The 22,973-nt window shown below is 44.4% G+C and overlaps 3 protein-coding genes across 4 annotated transcripts; 2 read left to right on the top strand and 1 right to left on the bottom strand.

Moving 5' to 3' along the window:
- Positions 1–264: 264 nt before the first annotated feature.
- LOC130165425 (H(+)/Cl(-) exchange transporter 4) lies at positions 265–7,445 on the bottom strand. 2 transcript variants are annotated; one of them, XM_056370705.1, is made up of 13 exons: positions 7,276–7,445; positions 7,073–7,150; positions 6,355–6,509; positions 6,065–6,164; positions 5,672–5,859; positions 5,047–5,169; positions 4,744–4,950; positions 4,539–4,619; positions 3,902–4,447; positions 3,544–3,730; positions 3,051–3,449; positions 2,735–2,951; positions 265–2,656 (listed from the first exon to the last, which is right to left on the bottom strand). In XM_056370705.1, the coding sequence occupies exons 3-13, from the start codon at positions 6,478–6,480 to the stop codon at positions 2,566–2,568; spliced, it is 2,265 nt and encodes a 754-aa protein (XP_056226680.1). In that variant the 5' UTR covers positions 6,481–6,509; positions 7,073–7,150; positions 7,276–7,445; the 3' UTR covers positions 265–2,565. The 2 variants fall into 2 exon arrangements, with proteins under 2 accessions (XP_056226680.1, XP_056226679.1); XM_056370704.1 differs by lacking the exon at positions 7,073–7,150.
- A 1,555-nt stretch (positions 7,446–9,000) lies between these two features.
- On the top strand, positions 9,001–15,564 carry LOC130165650 (NACHT, LRR and PYD domains-containing protein 3-like). The gene is given in 12 exon segments (XM_056371098.1): positions 9,001–9,008; positions 9,828–9,941; positions 10,316–10,429; positions 10,745–10,858; positions 11,188–11,280; positions 11,403–11,475; positions 11,608–11,824; positions 11,898–13,707; positions 13,789–13,962; positions 14,051–14,224; positions 14,866–14,920; positions 14,922–15,564. Coding segments are annotated over 12 exon segments (3,576 nt in total). The 3' UTR covers positions 15,552–15,564.
- A 761-nt stretch (positions 15,565–16,325) lies between these two features.
- Positions 16,326–22,663, top strand: ephx2 (epoxide hydrolase 2, cytoplasmic). The gene is made up of 18 exons (XM_056370719.1): positions 16,326–16,549; positions 17,695–17,773; positions 17,858–18,020; positions 18,416–18,606; positions 18,749–18,871; positions 19,315–19,386; positions 19,479–19,574; positions 19,669–19,747; positions 20,102–20,136; positions 20,267–20,293; positions 20,486–20,571; positions 20,677–20,788; positions 21,130–21,201; positions 21,317–21,359; positions 21,452–21,554; positions 21,811–21,880; positions 22,098–22,178; positions 22,268–22,663. Exons 1-18 carry the CDS (start codon positions 16,446–16,448, stop codon positions 22,406–22,408), a joined length of 1,677 nt encoding a protein of 558 aa, XP_056226694.1. The 5' UTR covers positions 16,326–16,445; the 3' UTR covers positions 22,409–22,663.
- Positions 22,664–22,973: the final 310 nt, after the last annotated feature.

Here is a 22,973-nt window from a genome sequence, read left to right as displayed (position 1 = left end):
ATTATAAATGATCCATGTAGTTTATCTCGACTGATGAAACAAAGTCATGATGTTAAACGGCTCCATCTAGTGGACAATTCAAGTTCTTACAGTTTTCTGTTCTGTTCTGTATTTTCTCATCAATAAATCCTATAAAAAAGATGAAAAGCAACGTTTAATATCTTGAATGAACAGGTGTTGCGTGTTTCCTCGGCACTGAGCAGCTGTTCACATGATTTACAGCATCAATGAGAAAACACAAAGTAAACTCTGTACACATCAAAAGAAAAAAAGAAACTGAGGCGTCTTTATTCACCATCTGCAGATCAAGTGAAAGGTTTATTTTCCAGTCACTTCATTTACAAAAACAAAAGTGCAAATGTGTGTTTCCTGTACCAGCAATGAGTCTGATCAATATTTTAGAGTTCAACATAAAAAAAAGAAGCAGAGCTCAACATTAGTGTGTTTCAGACAAAATCTAATTAAATTAAAATGCTCACAATAAATCTTCAATATATACACAGTTAGTTTTTCCAGTACATTCTCTTGGCATTTAAAAAACAAAACATTGATCATTTGCTGTTTCTATAATTCCCTCCACGTTTCCAGTTTTGATGAAGAGTTTAGCAGCTGGAGCTCCGACCGGCCGAGGTTATTTTTCACACAACGAATATTACGACACAGGAAGTGACCGAGCGGATAAAACACTGAAGGAGCACGACTCGAAAACTGACGTTCGTTTTTTCTCTTTTTTCTTTTTGTCGTTTGTGAATGTACGGAAACATTAGACACTTTAAACCTTCTTAGTAATTTTCCTTCACTTTAAAAATCCACCTGCTCCATAATGCCGAGTCACAAGCAGCAGAGCTACAGCGACTTCTTTATGTGCCAGCAGCTTATAATAAACTGCTAATAAACAACTTCATTAGTGGGTCTGAAACCCGTGTTTAAAAAGGCCCCGACACACGAGGGATTTTGTGGAACTGTGAAACATTTAGCTGTGAATCAAACCTCCACAGATTTTAATTTAGACATTCGCAGACTGAGACAACAGCAGCGTCAAAGAGTCACGTACAGATTTTATTTGCTGCTTCTTGTCTCCAGATTTAAAGTCTGTAAATGTGACAGTGTGGAAGTTACATGTTTAATCTTATTCAAGGTGATCTAAAGTCTGTATGTCTGTAATGAGCCAATACATCTGATGGTCAAATCTTCAGTGTGTGGAGGCCGTCGGGTTTCAGGATGAGAATCATTGACCTCAGTGTTTGTGCAGAATCAGAATAAACCGAGTCCCATTTTAAGGCTTTTTAAACCTTTTCACATCATTAAATTAACAAAGATACTAAAACTAACAGAACTGACAAGAACCGTTTCTGATCCGACAGTGAAAGCATCGTTTAGTGTTTGTGGCGTCAGGTCACAGCAGCAGGAACATGTTGTACTGATGCGTTGAGATGAACATCGATACAGGCAGCATTAATATAAATATGGCAGCAACACATAACACAAAGTGCAACAGTCCCAAACTCAGGTACAGAGAGTTTATACAGTTATATGAGAATTCAGTGGTTTGTTAAATCTCACAACTGGTCCCATTAATATTATCATAATTATTGTTTACAGTACCATTTTATCATTAAACCGTACAAACGACCCAGATTTGAGGATTCCTACAACGTCCTGCACGTCTCATCTCCAGAGATTTAGTGTGATGTTTAATAAACTGATGAAAAGTGATTTTTCTGACGCTGATATCAACATCCATCATCGTCCAGTGAACTGTCAACGAGCCGCTGCGTCTTTGTTTGTAGCTGTAAACTCCCTCCGTGTTCTGCCTGTGAACGTTTGTGGCTTCAGTTTAATGCTTGTCTTGACAGGACAGAGCACTAACGGCTTCACAGTATCGTAAGGAGTAAAACTGAAGCCACAAACTTTCAGATCCAGAGTTTAGAGGCAGAAAACTGAATATTCAAGCTTTCGTCACAGAGTTTACAGGCACAAACTTACAAGGGCTGAAACAGGGCTGAGAGGAAGTGAGTCAGGAGAACTGAGTCGTCACTCAACTAGAAGAGCTTCAGGTCATAGTTTCTCCAGAGCATCATTGGCATCATGTATATCAGTGTAAAGAGAGAGAGATGATAATTAACAAAGTGCAACAACCCTGTGATTGTTCTCTGTCGCTCCCGTCTTCAGTCTTTTTCCCTTCAGCCTGTTTAAACCTTTGATTTGAATCATCAGCGCGAGACGATCGAGTGAGAGACGGATGATAATCGTTTTATTTGCAGCTGAAACTGAAGAAGCTAAAGCTGAAATCAGCTGCGACTCCTGAACACAGGCTCCACTCTCTGATGGCAACGTCGTCTTTTCACTCGGTGAGGTTTTTCTTTTCTTTTCTTTTCAGTCTGCGAAAACTTTTACATTTTCAAAATAAAAGCGCGGTGCTACATTTGAACTGAAAACACGTGGAGCGGTGGTTTGTGGGACTTGCCTGTCGGGAGGGGGGAGGGACTCTCAGGTTGCAGAACAGTAGCGTCGCACCAGTTTCACCTATTTACAGCGCTGGGCGCAGCGGACTCGTCTCTGCTGCTAATTGAACATGATGGACTCTGGATCCTGGTTCATCATCTGAGCCATGTGGCGCAGGACGTCCTTCTTGGTGATGATGCCCAGGAGACGCCTGCAGAGACACAGAGAGGGACGTGAGCTTGTCTGCTTCCTGAACACGGCTGTGTTACAGCGGCGTGACACTTCTTACCCGCTCCTGGTGACCAGACACTGGCGGAGGCCCAGCTTGCGGAAAATGTCCACCACCGTCTCCATGGGCGTGTGGTCGGTGACGGTGAAGGGGCTGAGGTTCAGGATGCGTCGCAGCTTCAGTTGCTGCGGGTTGCTGGCCGGCAGCTGCGGCGCGTCCTCGGTGAAGTAGACGACCGAGCTGCTCACCACGCCGTCCTGCTTCTGACGGGCGTTTTCTGTTTGTGGGAAAAACAGAGAGAAGTCAGTTTTTATCTCGCTGCCTTTTTCATCATTAGAATGCAACATTTAAACAAACTGTGGTTTAAGCGTGTTACTGATGGCGAGGGTGAGATCCCGGCGCTGAACGAAGCCGATGAGCCTCTCCGACTCTCTGGACACGACCACGGGGAAGCCGTTATAATCTGTGTCTTTGATCAGCGTCTCCACGTCCTCCACCGTGGTGCTGTCCTGGGTGAGGACGGCCAGGGGGGGGTCGTTCCTGCGGGGGCGCATCACGTCGGTGGCCAGGGTGCGGTGGGTGAACTCGTCCCTGATGTCCAGGTAGGGGTAGCCGTTGAGCTGGATGTGCGACTCGTATATTCCCTCCTTCCCGAAGGCGTCGGCCACCCACTTGCTGGTGACGGCGGCGGCCATGAGGGGGACGATGTACTCCAACCCGCCCGTGAGCTCGAACATGATGACCACCAGGGAGACGGTCATCCTGGTCACCCCGCCTGGACGGACACAAACACAACTGCTTTAGTCAAACCAATCAGATCTGCTGCTTTTCTTCTTCATGCAGCTAAAAGCAGAGCTGAGACCTCTCACCCAGACAGGCGGCAGCTCCCACCATGGCGTAGAGTCCGGGCGTAACGCAGTCTGCGCCGGGCCGGCACCAGTTCTTGAAGATGATCCAGTCGTGGTGGTGATACGCCATCTGCTCCACGGCGATCCCGACGATCCGCCCGGCGATGGCTCCGACCGCCATGCTGGGAATGAAGAGACCTGACGGGATCTGGACAGGAAACAGAGAAACACAGGCGGGTGTTCGAGTCTGGATTTCTAATTAACCAGATTTGGTAAATCTTCAAAATAAATCATTTGTATTTGAACAAAGTTTCACTTTAACTCTGCGGCCTGAAAGAGGAAAATCAGATTTCTGTTTCATCATCTTCCTCGTACCGACCTTCATGCCGAAAGTGAAGATGGTGATGACGATCTTGAAGATGAGAGCGAGGGCGAGCTGCCACAGGGCGTTGTAGACCCCGGGCCCCGCCGGGCGGTCCGGGATGTCGTCCACTGGCCGACTCATGTTGGGGTTATTAACATAATCACAGAGCTGCGACGACTCCAGCGCGCCGCAGTCGTTGAAGAGCTCAGAGATGAGCTCGCTGGTGCTGCGGCGGGTGTACGGGTTGGGGAACGCCAGCACGGCGGTGATCCCCGTCACGGCGATGACCTCCAGGACCGGGTACTTCCCCAGCTGGGTGGTCTTCCTCCGCCGGCACCAGGCGATGTTGGCCCGGATAAAGAGGGTCCCCCAGAGGCCGCCGAACACGCCAAGCAGGATGAAGGGGACCAGCTCGGCCATGTACCACGGCGTATGGTACTCGACGTAGAACAGCACCAGCCGGCTGTTGCCAAACGGGTTGATGGAGCGCAGCGTGAAGGCGGCAACCAGAGCGGCGAAGAACGAGCGCCACAGAGTCTTCAGAGGGAAATAATAACTGACCTGCAAGAGAGACGAGGGACGAGTGATCATCAGGAAACATGGAGTCATGACGGACGCACCGTGTCACACCTCAGCAGGATTTATAACAAACCTCCTCCAGGCTGAACAGAACTCCTCCGATCGGCGCCCCAAACGCCACCGACACTCCGGCTGCTGCAGCAGCTGACAACACCTGCAGGACACACGAACACAAAGAACCAAGAATAAAAATCATTTTAAAATGACGTCGTTATAATAATGTTTTTAGGTTTTAATGAGCGGCTGAAGTCACCGACCGCAGACCAGCGACAGCGTACCTCTCGCCGCTTGCCCTCGTTCTTGCTGTACTTGGAGAAGAGACTGCAGAAGAGGTTTCCGCAGCAGCAGGCCACGTGGACCAGAGGACCCTCCTTCCCCAGGCTGAGACCGGACGACACCGCCAGCACCAGGGTGACCGTCTTGATCAGCAGCGTCCACTTCCCCAGGTAGCCCCGGATGATGAAGCCGCTGAGGATCGTCTTGATCTGCACAAAACCACAGATCACAATTACAATAACTGCCAGTTACAGACCTGCTGCATCCCTGTGAGGTGCTGCACTGCAGCTTCTACAGCATCTCACCTCTGGGATTCCTGAGCCACAGGCGTACGGAGCGAAGACTCGCACCAGCGACACCGCCAGGAAGGAAAACAGAAGCGCCCACAGAACGTACAGGAAGTAGTTCAACACGTAGGCTCCCGCTCCCTGAAGAAGTAAAGCCACAGAGAAGACGGTCAAATATTACAGTCTCGAAAACATCCTATTATCATTGTTAATGAATCATTCATCTTTACTTTTGAAGAACTTACTGAGCAAATGTTTCACACTCTCAAATTAAATGGAGAACACCACCATGTGAAACATGAAGTTTACATCATCTACAACTTCCTCTTCAACACATGAATAAAGCTACAAATGTGTAAAAGAGACTTTATATAATTTCCAGATAAAATAAAAAAAATTATTCCTCAATAAAACAGCTTTTATCAAAGTACAGCTCCATGTTTTTTTCCCTACAATCATCAATGAGACTAAATTATGCTTCTTCTTATTTACCAACGTGTTTTCATTTCAATGACCTGTGTTTTTAATTTCTCTGTAAAGCAACATTTGTATTTTTAAATGAGCTCTTTGAACATTTTGACCCGTCTATGTTCTCAGTGAGGTTTCCTGATGGCGTTTTATTTTGGCGAGAGCCCGGTCTGACCTCAGCGTGGCCCGTCATCAGCTCGGCCCACTTCTGCCACTGCGGACACTTGTCTCGGTCTTCGAACGTCGTCTCGTTGGACGTCCAGCAGCACTGCTCGTGGCTGTACCAGAAGGCCGAGAGACAGACGCCTTCCTTCAGGTCGGTCATCCAGTCCACCGCCAGGTCGATCACTCCGGCCAGCGTACCTGAAGAGAGCAGGATGCGTCAGTGCACCTGAGGCCACAGCAAAGGGAAGACTGATTCATGCTCATGCTCTGACTGATTATGCTGTTTCACTTCACATGGCTTTTCAAGGCCCTCCCCAGCTGTGAGTGTGACTCCATATAGAATGAAAGGGCTAATGAGTAAGTTCAGTTTGGGAAATGGTGACTGTCGTCTTCTGTGGCTGACCTGAGAGCAGTCCAATGAGCAGCATCACCACCCATCCTGACCAGGCGTCCAGCAGACTCTTGATCAGCTCCCAGATGGACTCTTTACTCTTACTGGTGATCTGGTGAACAAACATCAAGGACACAGAAATGTTATTCATTCCCAGAGTTTGCACCGACAAGCAGCCAGGAGACTTTATACTCACTATACAACTTCACAGTGAGATGCTGAAGTGCTGTCCCTCAGAGGAAGGACATGACTAACACAGAGACAACAGAACTTAAAGATGTATAAAGGAAACCTGGTCGCACCTTGCGGTGTCGGTCTGTGTCTCTGGATTTCTCCCTGAGCCAGTCGATGGTGTGGAAGTCCTCATACGTGCCCACGTCAGGAAAAGGCTCGTCCAGGAAATCCATCAAGTTTCCAGTTCCGTTCATCTCTTCTGTGGGCGTGGCACTGCTGACACCTGGCAAAGGGCAGCACATGACATCATCACCCTGGACTGCACAACTTCAGGAGAACAGTATAACCTAGTTTACAGCTGCACATGGTTTTACTACTGTGATTAAATGATGCTGTGGAGGAGAAGACTTATGTCACATTAAGACTACATTTCCCATCAGCCTCATATCCTTCTCTGCTCTCTGTGTGTTTGCTCTGCACACCTCCACCTCTCTGAAGAGGAAAACCTGTTTGATGTGGTTTTTCCATCAGTCCCCCTCCCACATCTAATGATGTAAGAAACTGGAAGAGCCAGGATGCAACAATTACTTTCATTGTTCATTAATATGACTAACTTCATTGGTGAATCATTTATTCTAAGTGCTGCAAGGTTAAACTACTGTCTTTGAAGGTGTTTTTTTGTCCAACCAGCAGTTAAAACCAAAACAAATCAGTTTTAATTCATATAAATGACTGAAAATCTGCTCATTCCTACATTTAAGAGCGGGACCCTTTCAAGCTAATTCTGCAACATTTCTTATTACTTTTGGTTAAAAAAAATGACGAAGAGTGAATGATTTCTCTTACTTGAATGCAATTACCAACGCACACCTCTCAGATGTGTTGATATTGGTGCTGACTGGGGTTTTATTCACACCAAAACAGCTACGAATACACAGATAAATAAATTAGCTGACTTACTGTTTACGTTAGCAGCCAAAGCTAGCCGTATCAGCCAGCATTAGCATCACCTGCTCTAGCTACGTTAGCTCGATAAAGTCGTATTTTACCTTCGCCGACCTCCATGTTACAGCCCGTCCTGCAGGTGGAAAACGTTTATTTTAATTTGATCAGTTATATAAAGTCGACTGTTCCTGACATTTTTTCTATTTAGAGAGGTTATTTAATATTTAGAGAGACAGCGTCAGAGGCTGCTTAGCACAACACCGCTGCTCTAACCGTCAATCTCGCGATATGACACCAATCTCGCGTTGATTGCGTACCGGAGGCAAAGATCGTCTATTCTAAAGATGACTCACACAATAAGTAAACACAAATCTCCTCCTCTTGTTCTCTACAGAACTCCAGAATGATCACACAGTTGAATCTACACCTCTTTAACAATAAACTGAACATTATAACATTCATGGAGGAGGATTTATTGCAGACTGTTGTATTATTATTGTATTATTAGTAGTTTTACTTCCTATTAAAACTCTAAACAGCATCTTCTCTTGATTATCTAAAGAAATAGTCACTTCTACAAAAGATGAATGCTGTGACCACCACAAACATAATAATAATAATAATAATAATAATAATAATAATAATAATAATAATAATAATAATAATAATAATAATAATAATAATTTATCCGTCGTATCTGCCATTATTCTTCTACTTTATATTCATAATCCTTCATTTGTAGCATAATTGTGCTATACTTTTTGAACTACAGTAAGAGGAAGGCAACAGAAAGCTCTGGCCTGTTTATTTAATTTATTTTTTTGCAAATCGCCGAATCAAGTATCAGAAGTTCCTGTTTACCATCACTGGATCACAACGATAATGAAAAAGATGTAAAAATATGGTCGTTTTTAAGGAAGTTCTGGAGTTATAAAGAGCATCTTTTTTATATCCACTATTTCAAAGAAGGTAGTGACTTTGGCCTGTTTAAACTATGAGATAAACATTGTTATTTCTCGCTGTTTCAGTCAGCAGTTGCTTTTACAGGTCTGTTTCCCCCTAAATATTTATCCTCAGTGGATGACGCAGCTACATGGGCTGATTTGGTTGTAAAAAATTGATCTTTGTACACCTGAGTCTTGTGGTAATGACTGAGGGATATGAGTCCAGCCATCTGACAAACACCACTGTTTCACTGAGCAACACCTGTGTCTCTCAGCAGACCTGAAACAGACTTGAAGTGAGCTGCTGGATAGAAAACTGACGCCCGTGGGAATGAGCTGAGTGAGTAGAGATCTCTTCAGTCTCTAATGTTTCCTCCTCATCAGAAACAGTTTGAACATTATTCATTTGTTCCAGTGATTAAATCAGACGTGATCACTGTTGTCTCTGAGCGCTCCTTTTAAAAACTGCTCATTAACTGTTGGAGATGTAACTCCACTAACATATTTTTTATTTCATATCTATCTGTACAGACTCTATTGCTAAACTATATTATTCATCGTTTTATCTATTATTTATTTTTTGTAAATTTCTAGTATTTGATATTTTCATTTTGCCTTTCATTTGTGTTGTTCTTATCTTATCTTAATTATTCTTGAAAAGCGATATAACACATAGAATATATAATTATAAAATGTTGTCTAAGAGACGAGCTCAACACAATCCTGGTTAAATGATTAGGATTTAATTTTTCCATTGATTTGTAGACTTCATTAACAGTAATGAACGGCTACTTTTACTAATAATGATGTTTTGCTCGCTCTCTCTCTCTCTCTCTCTCTCTCTCTCTCTCTCTCTCATCAGTGTGACTCCAGGTTACTTCCAACATGGACAGGTATGGCACACCTAAACAATACAGTTTATTGTGTATCTTTATTGAACACAGTAACGAGATATTGCAACCCACTGCCAGTAAAACTTTAGACAGAGTCATAAATAAGATTCCATCTCTGACGCTTTTGGACTCTTGAATACTGAAGTAATAATCTCAAACATTTTTATGTCCATGTTACTGCTTACAAGAACGGTGATAAGGAAGAAGGTTGATAATTGTCTTTCAACCAAAATGTTTAAAGTTATTTCCATAATATTTAACTTCTCAAGTTTGAACCTATCGCTGTAAATTGAGACAAGTTGATCTTACTTAAAAAAAAAATCTAGGAAACCGATTGACTTCAAAAAACTAAGTAAATATAACTATTAGTTTTAAGTTATGTTGACTTTATATCCACTTGTTACTTTAAATTTAGTTGTGTTTACTTCATTCTATGAAGTTGTTCCAACTTAAAATTGGCAACAAAAAAAAACTGGCTCTTTTTGAGTTTATACAACTGTTTGTGAAAGTTTTGTTGCTTCATTTGCTGTATTAACACTTTGAAATTGTCACATTGCCTCAGTTTAACAAACAAACATTTTTTAACCCATATTTTAGTTATATTTCTATGACACTCCTCGGGTCAGTCAGATAAGCTGAACTTCCCAGATGCGAGCAGGTGTTGCATCACCTGTCTTTACCCTTCTACAATCTGGTTGAGACGTACAGCCCTGTCCTCTTGAATCCCATGATTCAGTCTGGTATAGAATAGAGAAGGTTAATGAGTGATGGATCAGGGGGTCATTGTTAGTAAACCAGTATGTGGTGTGTTTGTTCCAGGATTGATCAGCAGAGACCAGACTCTCCTGTACCCAGCTGTGTGTCCCTGAAGAGTGATCACTCTGTAGGTCACCCTCTGAACTTCAAAGATGGACGCCACCCCCTTGATAAAAGGTGAAGATTTAAAGCTGCATTATAAAGTCATTTAATACAGTAAACCAGACACTTATGTTGCTGCTTCTTTATATTAATGACAAATGTTCTGAATCAGACTTTTATGGCGTCTTTTCTATATCTGTGGGCTCTGCTCCTGACAGATCAGATATTAAATGACATGAAATAAATGATGTGAGTGGAGCAGAACAAGTTTCTTATTGATATCTAGTTAGTTCGTGTATCCAGGAGCTACTGTGACTGATTGACCAGAAAAACACGTTCATTGACTTTAAAGAAGAAATGGACTGAAGCTGCTACTCACAGTAAATGCTGATGGATTCATGGTTTAACTTTAATTATCCAGATTATAATATGTGGTGTGTTTGTTCCAGGATTGATCAGCAGAGACCAGACTCTCCTGTACCCAGCTGTGTGTCCCTGAAGAGTGATCACTCTGTCGGTCACCCTCTAAACTTCAAAGATGGACGCCACCCACTTGATAAAAGGTGAAGGTTTAAAGCTGCAATGATCAGATATTTAAATTATCATATTATATCATACATATTATTATACAATAAACTGAGATCTAAACAAAAGAACGGTAACATGCTGTGGAGAAGTCCTGCATCTCACAGAGGACTGAGGATCCCAGCGTCAGACTCTCCTGCAGCACAAGAGCTTTAGTGAACGTCCAGCTGTAGCCTGAGGCTGAAGCAAGAGGAGGCTCTTGCTGATTCTGGAGTAGGTGCAAGGAAAGTTGGACACTGCTCGTCCAAGTCCTGCCTCTCAATGCCTGTTCTCCTCATCCTTGTTTGTTCCAGGATTGATCAGCAGAGACCAGACCCCCCTGTACCCAGCTGTGTGTCCCTGAAGAGTGATCACTCCGTAGGTCATCCTCTTAACTTCAAAGATGGACGCCACTCATTTGATAAAAGGTACAAAATGTACAAGGTACAAATCACAAATGTTTTTTAATTTAACATTTAGTACAGAAGCCCTGAGAGGCAAGTGAATTTTGTTAACCAATATTTTGTGTTTGTTTTTGTAATATTTAATTTGGAGGCTAAGGTGCACAACTACCCCAGTCCGAACAGGACTCAAAGCCTCTTGTGGCCAAAATGAGTATTACAAAAAAAAAGAAAAAATCACTTGCCCTGTGGGCTTCCATACTTTAGAGCATCTTTAACCTAATATAAAAATAAATGAAATGAAAGTGTTTTAACTTTATCTATCCAGATTATAATATGTGGTGTGTTTGTTCCAGGATTCATCGGCAGAGACCACACCCCCCTGTACCCAGCTGTGTGTCCCTGAAGAGTGATCACTCTGTAGGTCACCCTCTGAACTTCAGAGACAGGTATAAACTTCTTTTTTAAAATAAGAATTATATCATAATGTTACATGACACTCACCATAGCTGCCTGTACAGTAATGTGAACAAATCATTGTCAACAGTTTGGATGTGTCTGTTTCCTTCAGAGTGGACCAGGACAGGTTAGAGACTGGTCAGTCTGTCCAGCAGCGTCACACAGACCTGAGCACCATATTCATGGTTTGTACATGTAGTCAGTACCGACATGAAAAATAACCAGTCTTATCTCGTTAACCAGTGGTCTGTCAGTCAGCCTGCAACAGTCAGACTCATTCTTGTGATTCATTTGCTTTATATTCATCACTGTTTCAGGGTCTTGAAGAGAACATTGTCACCTTTGTGAAGAAGGAGCTGAAGAGCTTCCTGGAGGTTCTTCATCTCAGCTCAGAGGGGCGGAGGGAGGACGAGGAGGTGCTGGATGATGAAGAGCAAGAGCAGATGAAGAGCAGCAGGGAGGCGTTTCTGGAGATCACACTGCACTTCCTGCGGAGAATGAAGCAGGAGGAGCTGGCCGACTCTTTATACAACAGTAAGTAAGAAATATAGTAATAAAATCACAGTTTTAGTAATATCTACACAGTGATATAATTTGTTGCTTGTTCATTCAGAAACGGTTGCTCCATCGTGCCGGAACAAACTGAAATCTGGTCTCAAAAGGAAGTTCCAGTTTGTGTTTGAGGGGATTGCCAAGACAGGAAACCCAACCCTTCTGAACCAGATCTACACAGAGCTCTACATCACAGAGGGAGGGACTGGAGAGGTCAATGATCAACATGAGGTCAGACAGATTGAAACAACATCCAGGAAACCAGTCAGACCAGAAACAACCATCAGACAAGAAGACATCTTTAAAGCCTCACCCGGAAGAGACGGACCAATCAGAACGGTGATGACAAAGGGAGTGGCTGGCATCGGGAAAACAGTCTTAACACAGAAGTTCACTCTGGACTGGGCCGAAGACAAAGCCAACCAGGACATACAGTTCACATTTCCATTCACCTTCAGAGAGCTGAATGTGCTGAAAGAGAGAAAGTTCAGCTTGGTGGAACTTGTTCATCATTTCTTTACTGAAACCAAAGAAGCAGGAATCTGCAGGTTTGATCAGTTCCAGGTCGTGTTCATCTTTGACGGTCTGGATGAGTGTCGACTTCCTCTGGACTTCCACAACACTGAGATCCTGACTGATGTTACAGAGTCCACCTCAGTGGACGTGCTGCTGACAAACCTCATCAGGGGGAAACTGCTTCCCTCTGCTCGCCTCTGGATAACCACACGACCTGCAGCGGCCAATCAGATCCCTCCTGAGTGTGTTGACGTGGTGACAGAGGTCAGAGGGTTCACTGACCCACAGAAGGAGGAGTACTTCAGGAGGAGGTTCAGAGATGAGGAGCAGGCCAGCAGCATCATCTCCCACATCAAGAAATCACGAAGCCTCCACATCATGTGCCACATCCCAGTCTTCTGCTGGATCACTGCTACAGTTCTGGAGGAGGTGTTGAAAACCAGAGAGGGAGGAGAGCTGCCCAAGACCCTGACTGAGATGTACATCCACTTCCTGGTGGTTCAGCTAAAACTGAAGAAGGTCAAGTATGATGGAGGATCTGAGACGGATCCACACTGGAGTCCAGAGAGCAGGAAGATGATTGAGTCTCTGGGAAAACTGGCTTTTGAGCAGCTGCAGAAAGGAAACCTGATCTTCTATGAATCAGACCTGACAGAGTGTGGCATCGATATCAGAGCAGCCTCAGTGTACTCAGGAGTGTTCACACAGATCTTTAAAGAGGAGAGAGGCCTGTACCAGGACAAGGTGTTCTGCTTCGTCCATCTGAGTGTTCAGGAGTTTCTGGCTGCTCTTCATGTCCATCTGACCTTCATCAAGTCTGGACTCAATCTGCTGTCAGAAGAACAATCAACCTCCAAGAAGTCTGAACCAAGACAAGACAAATCTGCAGAGACAAATTTCTACCAGAGAGCTGTGGACGAGGCCTTACAGAGTCCAAATGGACACCTGGACTTGTTCCTCCGCTTCCTCCTGGGTCTTTCACTGCAGACCAATCAGACTCTCCTACGAGGTCTGATGACACAGACAGGAAGTGGCTCACAGACCAATCAGGAAACAGTCCAGTACATCAAGAAGAAGATCGAAGAGACTCCCTCTGCAGAGAAAAGCATCAACCTGTTCCACTGTCTGAATGAACTGAATGATCGTTCTCTAGTGGAGCAGATCCAACAGTCCCTGAGATCAGGAAGTCTCTGCACAAATAAACGGTCTCCTGCTCAATGGTCAGCTCTGGTCTTCATCTTACTGTCCTCAGAAGAAGATCTGGACGTGTTTGACCTGAAGAAATACTCTGCTTCAGAGGAGGCTCTTCTGAAGCTGCTGCCAGTGGTCAAAGCCTCTAACAAAGCTGTGTAAGTACATAAGTAACTGGATCAATTCAGGATAGTTTGGTCTAAGCAGTATAATCATGTTTTTGTTTGTTGTTTCTTCAGACTGAGTGACTGTAACCTCTCAGAGAGAAGCTGTAGAGCTCTGGCCTCAGTCCTCAGCTCCCAGTCCTCTAGACTGAGACACCTGGACCTGAGTAACAACGACCTGCAGGACTCAGGAGTGAAGCTGTTGTCTGCTGGACTGGAGAGTCCACTCTGTACACTGGAGACTCTCAGGTCAGGATCCATCAACCTGTTTATCTGACAGTTTAACAGAGCAGCAGGTGTTGACAGAGGGTTCCTGTGTGTTGTTTTGTGTGTTCAGTCTGTCAGGATGTCTGGTCACAGAGGAAGGCTGTGCTTCTCTGGCCTCAGCTCTGAGCTCCAACCCCTCCCACCTGAGAGAGCTGGACCTGAGCTACAATCATCCAGGAGACTCAGGACTGAAGCGTCTGTCTGCTGGACTGGAGGATCCAGACTGGAGACTGGACACTCTCAGGTATGTAGAAACTTGCTGTGGGCAGAACTGATGTCTGATAGAGGCAGTAGACTGTGGAACCATTTTTTCCGTCAATGATCAGGTCAGAAAATAGAAAGGTAGAAAGTCATAGAGGTTTAAACCTCCCACCGGTTGACTTACAGCTCTCACACACGCATTTAGCACCACGCGATTGTCACACACAGGTTAGCTACATTTTACTTTAGACTGTTTTTGCTTGTGTCGAGATAGTATTAGTATCTTGCCTTACGTTGGTCAGAGAAGACTCAATATGACTGAGTCGCGCCTCACATGAGTCGGGGTTGCAAGGGAAACTGCAACGTGCCGTTGCTTCTCTCAGGTTAGGCACATTTACAATACTGTTTGTATCCTGCTGCATGTTTATCTGAGGCTGGCATTCAGGAGAAACGACTAAATGCTTGTTGCGTCGCTTTAGGAAGACGGATTGCCTTTGTTGTTTTGGTGGTTCTCGTGATGCTTGCTAACACATATTTAAGCAGGGAGCCGCCAATTTGCAACCAAATCTAACTGTATAACCATTTGCGCGTGTAACTGGACTTGCATCACTAACTCTATTGCATGTTGCATGTGTCCATAATCTGAGAGAATATACTGTTCTGAATGTTTGTATCCTCCCTCAGAGTGGACCACGGTGGAGCCGGGCAGTTGAAACCAGGTCTGAGGAAGTGTAAGTGTCTGTAGCTTGAGAGGTCACAGTGATAATAAATGTCTTCTTGTTTTATAACTGTATCATATGAAACTCGGCTTTGTTGTTGTTGCAGATGCCTGTGAACTCTCACTCGACCCGAACACAGCACACAGAAACCTCAAACTGTCCGACAACAACAGAAAGGTGGCAACTGTGAGAGAACAGCAGCCCTATCCCGATCACCCCGACAGATTTGACGACTGCCTTCAGCTGCTGTGTCAAACTGGTCTGACTGGGCGCTGTTACTGGGAGGTCGAATGGAAGGGAATGGTCTGCGTTGGACTGACCTACAGAGGAATCAACAGGAAAGGAGAAGGTGCTGACTGCTTACTGGGAGGGAACGATCAGTCCTGGAGTCTGTACTGCTCTGGGAAGACTTACTCTGTTCATCACAAAAGCAAAGGAAGAGACACGTGTTCCCCATCTTCCCTCTCCAACAGAGTGGGAGTGTATCTGGACTGGCCTGCTGGTACTCTCTCCTTCTACAGTGTCTCCTCTCACACAGTGACCCACCTCCACACCTTCAACACCACCTTCACTGAACCCGTCTACCCCGTGTTCAGGGTGGGGTTTCAGCTGAGGCTCTTCGGCTCGTCAGTCTCTCTGTGCGAGCTGTAGGACGAAGGCTCGTCTTCTGTTTAAAGAAACATAAAGACTAAAAGTGAAAGATGAATATTGAGACACATAAATCATTTTACCTTGTAAAAAATACAACAACTTATGGCTTTTACATGTAAATAAGTCTTGTAATATATTATTTTAAATCAATATCTTCCTCACATTATGACTCCGGACACATTGGTGTTGTCCACAGGTTTAATAGTGTTGGAAGGTGTGAAACTGCAAATAAAACAAATAACAAACTTAAGAATGTACATACGACACATCGGATGAAGGCAGATGTAAATAGATTGTGGAGAAGTCCAACAACATGTCACAACAATGTAAATACACCTACTTCCTGTTTTTTTACTACTGATTTAACCTAGACCTGCTTTATAATCAAACAACACATGGACGTCTACCTTTAGACTATATGGGACCTTTGATCCAGAACTTCATGTGGGAGGAATTCAAATCACTGACCTATACTGACTTCAGGTTTGGAAATAAAAGGAGTACACCTGCAACAGAAATGTGTGTCTGTGTCTTTGTTGTGCAATTATTTTTTACATTTAGTTATAATTCATCACAAAAACTGACTGCAAATAGTTTAGACTCAATCTTTTTATATTTCATATTTTTGATGGTTTGAAATGTTCTTCTTCTTGTGTGCATGATAAAACTGTAGATAAGAACACACTTCCACTCTGACCTAGAGGTGGTGTCATCTGTTTGTTTGTTATCTGAGTCAAACTGTGACAAGTGGGCGGAGCTTGTCTGTGAGTCTGTACAGAGGGCAAAGTTACCCGATGCCTGAGCAGAGGCAGTTCAGAGCAGCTGCAGCAGAGGAGACGCAGGCCTGAGAGAGAAGAGAATAATTACAGCTGCTCTCAGTCAGACTCAGACGACATGGCTGAGCACAGAGTCGTCCTGTTCAGCTTCTGGGGAGTTGCCGTCTCCTCTCGACCGGATGCAGTTTTCCACAAGATGGAGGAGTTGCACAACCTGCCCGGGTAAGGAGTCTGTTATGCAACATCACCACACTGTAAAAAATAACCAGAGACATTTGAAACTTTTAAATTAAAGACTAAGGTTAAACAAAAACATAAACCATCATCATCGTAAAATGCATAAAGATTATTAAATAATCTTGTAGTTTGAGTGGAGACAAATGTGATAAAACTTTATTAAAAATATAAGAAGCTTGTGGTTGCTTGAGTGTTGTTAAGTCTGCATGTGAAAACTAAAATACTGAATAAGATTTAAACAGATTTTACTGCAAATTTAGAAGAAAAAGTCACAAAAGTAAATGGACACCTGTGAATAGGGTTATTGGCAGGATAAGATACATGATGAGTTCCAGCACTGCGACGTTTCCTTGTTTATTCATGTCTTTGTCTGTCCTGTCCTGTCCTGTCCTGTCCTGTCCTGCTGCACACACCAGTCAGACCAGCTACAATTAGTTATAAGTATCTACAGAATCTGCTGGTTGTGTAGTTAATGTGCTCCTTCATTTTTTTCTGTCTTTAAACATTTTACTTTTTACGTTGTTCTGGTCAAACTTGTTTTACAAATATTCTGCATGAAAAATGTTGTTCATTTCACCACACATGAACGCAATAATATAAATGTTCCTTTCATCACATGTTGGGTGTTTTAATAATTAAATAAATGTAATTAGGTAGAAATATTTGTCCCTGAAATGTAGTGAAGTATAAAGTATCACAAAATCAAAATACTCAAGTACAAGTATCTCAAGATTGTACTTAAGTAAATGTACTTAGTTACTTTGAGAATGTGACAGCTTGTTGTGCTGGTTTCTTCATTCAAATGAAGGTTTGCTGATAAGAGCGCAGGCTGGGATGATCCACAGCAGCATCACTGATGCAGTCAAGCAACTTTAATGTGCAATAACAGGCTTATAGGCAGATGCAGGAAACAGGAAACAGAACTCAGGTAGAAGGTCAGGCAGGTTGAAGTACGGTGCAAATGTGAAACAGGTGAGCAGCTGGATGAGACAGCAGAGCTGATGAGCAGATGATGGAAAGTGGGCGGGGGCCGTTACCTTCAGCCTCCTTTGATCTCACCTCAGTGTCACCTGATCGACTCTTATAGATTTTAAACATATCTGATCTTGTTGTTTTGTTGTGGTTCTCAGGGATTTCCTGTGCAGCGTTGCGTTGCACACGGACGGCGCCATGAGGCGGGCGGAGAGAGGCGAGATGACACTCTCTCAGGTGGGTGAAGTCAAGTCTACCTCCTCTATTGCATCTGTGGGACTGTGTTTGTTTGACTCTGTGTGTGTGTGTGTGTGTGTGTAGATGATACCAGTGTTTGAGGAGGAGTGTATGAAGGAGGCGCAGGTCAGGGGTGTCACTCTGCCGTCTGATTGGTCAGTTAGAAGCCTGCTGGAGGCGCTCAGAGCGGCCATGATGGACGTCCAACCAGCTGTGCTGAAGACGGCTGCGAGTCTGCGCCGCAGTGGTACACAACAACACACCTTTACACACACACACACACACACACACACACACCTTTACACACACACACAACACACACACACACACACACACACACACACACACACACACCTTTACACACACACACACACACACACACACACACACACACACACACACACACACACACACCTTTACACACACACACACACCACACACACACACACACCTTTACACACACACACACACACACACACACACCTTTACACACACACACACACACACACACACACACACACACACACACACACACACACACACACACACACTTTACACACACACACACACACACCTTTACACACACACACACATGATAATATGATTAAAGGTGATAATATTACATCAACCCCCTCCCCTCAGGGTTACTCACAGCTGTGCTGGCCAATCACTGGCTAGATGACAGCGCCACTGGAGACGGTCCGGCCCGCCTTCTCTCTCTGCTGGGGGGGCATTTTGACCTGGTCCTCCAGTCCTGCCGCTCAGGTCACAGGGTCCCTGAGCCCGCCATGTTCAGCTCCGCTCTGCAGCAGCTGGGAGTGACATCACAACAGGTGGACGCCACTAATATGATCGAATAGTGAATTGTTTTGGAGACAAGTAGCTTTATAATTTTTCCATCAGATAAAAGTTTTCAGTCGACCCTGGTGTCAGCACATCAGGACCCTCTGAGCCCAGCTGTGCGTCGTCTTTCAGGCCGTGTGGCTGGATGCAGATGAGGAGGGTGTGAAGGCGGCAGAGGCAGCGGGGATCAAGGCTATCCTGGTGGCAAGTCTGGACGACGCTCTGGACAAACTGGCTGGTTTTACTGGAGTTCAGGTGCAGACCAGTTCTCCTCTATGGGGTTACAAGTAGACAGAAGGCTGATGTTGGGCTGATGTGAGAGATGCAGAAAAAGAAAGTAAACAAACAGATGTGGTCTATTTGGTGCTAACATTAGCATGCTAATGTTGCGCCCACAGAGTTTAAGCTGACTCCAGTTAAACATTTAACATTTATACAAAATGATCTAAAGTGCATAACATTACACAAAACAGAAAGCTTCAGAGGTTTTACTGGAAAGATGCTAACTGCTAACTGCTAACAGAAGAAAGCAGCTCGCCCACAGTTTAAATAGCCTCACAGGTGGTCTCGTGCCTGAATTACAAACATATTTATATATACACAATCACACATTTAAAGGAGCAAAATAACACATTAAATGAGAGGGCAATTAAATAAATATCCTATGTGCCACGCTAACATGCTAACTTTCTTTCCAGGGTGTCAGAGCAGAGAGTTTCGTACCGTCCTGCAGCCCTGATGAGGTGTCACATGGATACGTCACCATCAGGGTAAATATGTGGATCAGTGTCAGTCATGTAGGTGAGAAAATGATGGTGTTTTCTGGTGTTTTTAAAGGATCATTCCTCTCTCTCTGTCTCAGCCTGGTGTCAGGACTCACTATGTTGAAATGGGCTCAGGTCCACCGGTTGTGCTGTGTCACGGCTTCCCTGAGAGCTGGTACTCCTGGAGGCATCAGGTGACCTTGACCTGGAGCTTTACTACATGTTGACTCTAAAATCAGTCAGACACCAGACTGTCACTTACAGTTTCCTTCCTCTCTGCTGTGGCAGATCCCAGCTGTGGCAGCAGCAGGGTTCAGGGTGTTGGCTCTGGACATGAAGGGGTATGGAGAGTCCACGGCGCCGCCAGGTGCGTACACCTGTCAGTGAGTCCATCTCTGGAGTGAACAAACACAAAACAAACTGCTGACCAAGGAGCTGCTCATGGCTGGAGGCTAGACAGCTGATATTTCATATCAGAATATTTAGTTTGACATTAATTTATTACACTGGATGTAAGTATTAATAATGTAGTTTATGATCCAATGAGCAGCACAATAAATGCAGTATGTTTATCCAGATATGATAAAATAGTATATAAATGTAGAATATACATGTTTGCAATAAAAAAAGCACAGGACTAAAAACATGAATTTACTAATATTATATTATATTAATGTTTTTACCTCATTAACTGTGTCACATGTCGTTTTCTCACCAACAGACATAGAGGAATATTCTCAGGAGCAGCTCTGCAAGGTACAAACACACACACACACACACACACACACACACACACACACACACACAAAATGTCATATGTGAACAGATTCATTGTTGCCGTGACCACCACACTCACACTGCTGTGATGGTTTCTGTCCTTTTCCAGGATTTAATCACATTTCTTGACAAAATGGTGAGTGACAGCACATCACACTCACTCTTACCTCAGCAGCACAGTGATTGATGACAAATTAAATTAGGTGATGACAAGAGTGCTGGAGAAAATAACCTTGCAAAGACATAAAACTTGCTGCAGATATCTGTGGTCATCCCACATATTTCCCTTCATTTGAAATGTCAAAGCAGACTCTGGTCTGTGTCCCAGTCCATCCCACAGGTCACCCTGGTGGGACATGACTGGGGCGGCGCCCTGGTCTGGAACATGGCTCAGTATTTCCCTGAGAGAGTCAGGTAAACACACACACACACACACACACACACACACACACACACACATCAACAGGTTTACACTGGAGTGTTGAACAGGAGTAAACTGTGTTTGTCTTGTGTGTGAAGGGCTGTGGCGTCTCTGAACACTCCGCTGTTCCCAGCTGATCCCTCTGCGCCTCCTGCAGAGAAAGTGAAGGCTCTTCCCATATTTGACTACCAGCTCTACTTCCAGAAGCCAGTGAGTCTGTCTGCAGCACGCTAACACCAACACCTGCACAGGTAAAGGACTCGGCTCAGGAGGAGGAAGCTGGTTACCTCGCCGAACAGTCCTCGACCCAACCTCCAAACTCCCAGGCCGCCCTGGTTTTGGTCTCTTCATGGGATTTGTTAACATTAACAAAAAAAAAAAGACCCATTTTCTTACATTGATAAATTCATTTTCTTATGGCTTCTTGTGAAAGATGTCAGAGTAGGTATCAGTCTCATATTGCAACCTGGTTAGCTTAGCTTAGCATAAAGACTGGAAGCAGGAGGAAACAGCTAACCCTAACCCTTTAACGGGACACGTGTGTGCTGCAGGGCGTTGCAGAGGCCGAGCTGGAGAAGAACCTGGAGAGAACGTTCAAGATTTTCTTTTACAGCAGCGGAGACGTGAGCACACACACACACACACACACACACACACAAGTATACATATATATATATATTATATATATATATATATATATATGACAGGTGTACACAGGTGATGTTGTCTTCTCCTCAGGTGAACAGTCCGGCCATAAGCACGGCAGGCGTCTGTGCTCGAGGTCAGAGGATTTCCTGCTAATTATCTCACAGATGAATCAGATTGTTGTCAGCTCATTAGACACCAACCTGTGCTGTCGGCGCTGTGTTGCAGGAGGTCTGTTCGTGGGTCTGCCCGAGCAGATTCCCAGGAGCTCCATGCTGACGGAGGCCGACCTGCAGTACTACGTCAGCCAGTACAAGGAGAACGGCTTCAGGTGGCTCAGACTCGACACATCAAACACGGCCCACAGACTTCAGCTCCGGACAAAGCTATCAATGAATTAATTTGAGAAAATAATCAATAATTAACTGATAAAGAAAATAATCATAACAACACACACACTTCTGGTCTTATTTCAAAATAAAATCATCAGGAGCTTCAGGCCTAGTTGTTACGAGGCAGTTGATCTCTAACATTTTGTATTTTGCATTTTTGTGACTCAGCAATAATCGCCTCGTGTTGTTTGACAGGAGGCCGCTGAACTGGTATCGTAACGGTGACGTGAGCTGGAGGTGGATGTGTTCTCAACCCACTGGAAAGGTTTGTTGCACATGTGAAACACCTCCACCTACACTGGGTTTCTGCACATCCTGGAGTCCTTCACCAGCCACAGAAACCTCCTGGAAAGTGACTCCAGAGGTCCTGGAGAAGGATTTGAATGTCCCAAGAAAAATCCCAATAAACTGAAGGGTGTGTGTGTGTGTGTGTGTGTGTGTGTGTGTGTGTGTGTGTGTGTGTGTGTGTGTGTGTGTGTCAGCTGCTGATGCCGGCTCTGATGGTGACAGCAGGTAAAGACCCCGTCCTGCTGCCGGCCTTATCCAAAGGAATGGAGGACTTGGTGAGAAAAACAGCAGCATGACAAACTGCAGCCTGTGTGATTATAGATTATTGGAAATCAATCTGACATTTATTACTTATTAATTCCAGATCCTGAACCTGAGCAGAGGACACATCGAGGAGTGTGGACACTGGATTCAGATGGAGAGGCCGGCGGAGACAAACAACATCCTGATATCATGGCTTCAAGAAACACACAGGAAGGCTGGAGGTGTGGCACCCAAACTGTGAAGAGGGAGGGAAGGAAGGAAGGAAGGAAGGAAGGAAGGAAGGAAGGAAGGAAGGAAGGAAGGAAGGGATGATGTGACAATACTAATTTGACTTATTTTTACTTATATCTCAAATACTCGTTATTATACGACCTGGCAGTTTAAACTGTAGCTTTTCAGGGTGGAGGTAATTTTGTATTAATATATTTTCACTGCAAGAAATTTCTTAATTATGGAGTCCTGATAATAAAAATTAAATTCTGTTTGTCCAAGTAAAGGCTTTCTGTCTGTATGACTGTAGACATCGGCGGACGCAGTACACACGTGTCGCCACACGGGGGCGCCAGCACCATTTTAATTTATTACACCTGAACGCGCTGACCTCTGAACTTCTGCCATTTAATAAAAACTTTACATCACGTCAGAGATTAGCAGCTTCCTGTGCACTCTGTGTGTTTCGGTGTTTCCAGGGCCAGAAATGTGGAAACAGGAGCGACCTTCGGGCACGTGGGAGCGTACAAGCTTCCAAAACTCCACGTTGTCTTTAGTGCGTCATTACTCCGCGACCGTCAGAGCGGGACACGCGC

The sequence above is a fragment of the Seriola aureovittata genome, chromosome 24, assembly GCF_021018895.1.
Source record: "Seriola aureovittata isolate HTS-2021-v1 ecotype China chromosome 24, ASM2101889v1, whole genome shotgun sequence".
Lineage (NCBI taxonomy): Eukaryota > Metazoa > Chordata > Actinopteri > Carangiformes > Carangidae > Seriola > Seriola aureovittata.
Note: the sequence above shows the minus strand (reverse complement) of the source record. Positions and strands in the feature narration are given on the sequence as shown.

Excerpts from the sequence above, each read along its gene's own strand:
- LOC130165425 (XM_056370704.1), bottom strand. Across the intron at positions 3,731-3,901 it reads TCTTCACTTTCGGCATGAAG|ATCCCGTCAGGTCTCTTCAT; the intron begins GTCGGTACGAGG and ends TTTCCTGTCCAG. Across the intron at positions 2,657-2,734 it reads TGTCTGGTCACCAGGAGCGG|GCGTCTCCTGGGCATCATCA; the intron begins GTAAGAAGTGTC and ends GTGTCTCTGCAG.
- ephx2 (XM_056370719.1), top strand. The coding sequence starts at position 16,446 with ATGGCTGAGCACAGAGTCGTCCTGTTCAGCTTCTGGGGAGTTGCCGTC. Across the intron at positions 20,572-20,676 it reads TATTTCCCTGAGAGAGTCAG|GGCTGTGGCGTCTCTGAACA; the intron begins GTAAACACACAC and ends TTGTGTGTGAAG. Across the intron at positions 20,789-21,129 it reads AGCTCTACTTCCAGAAGCCA|GGCGTTGCAGAGGCCGAGCT; the intron begins GTGAGTCTGTCT and ends TGTGTGCTGCAG.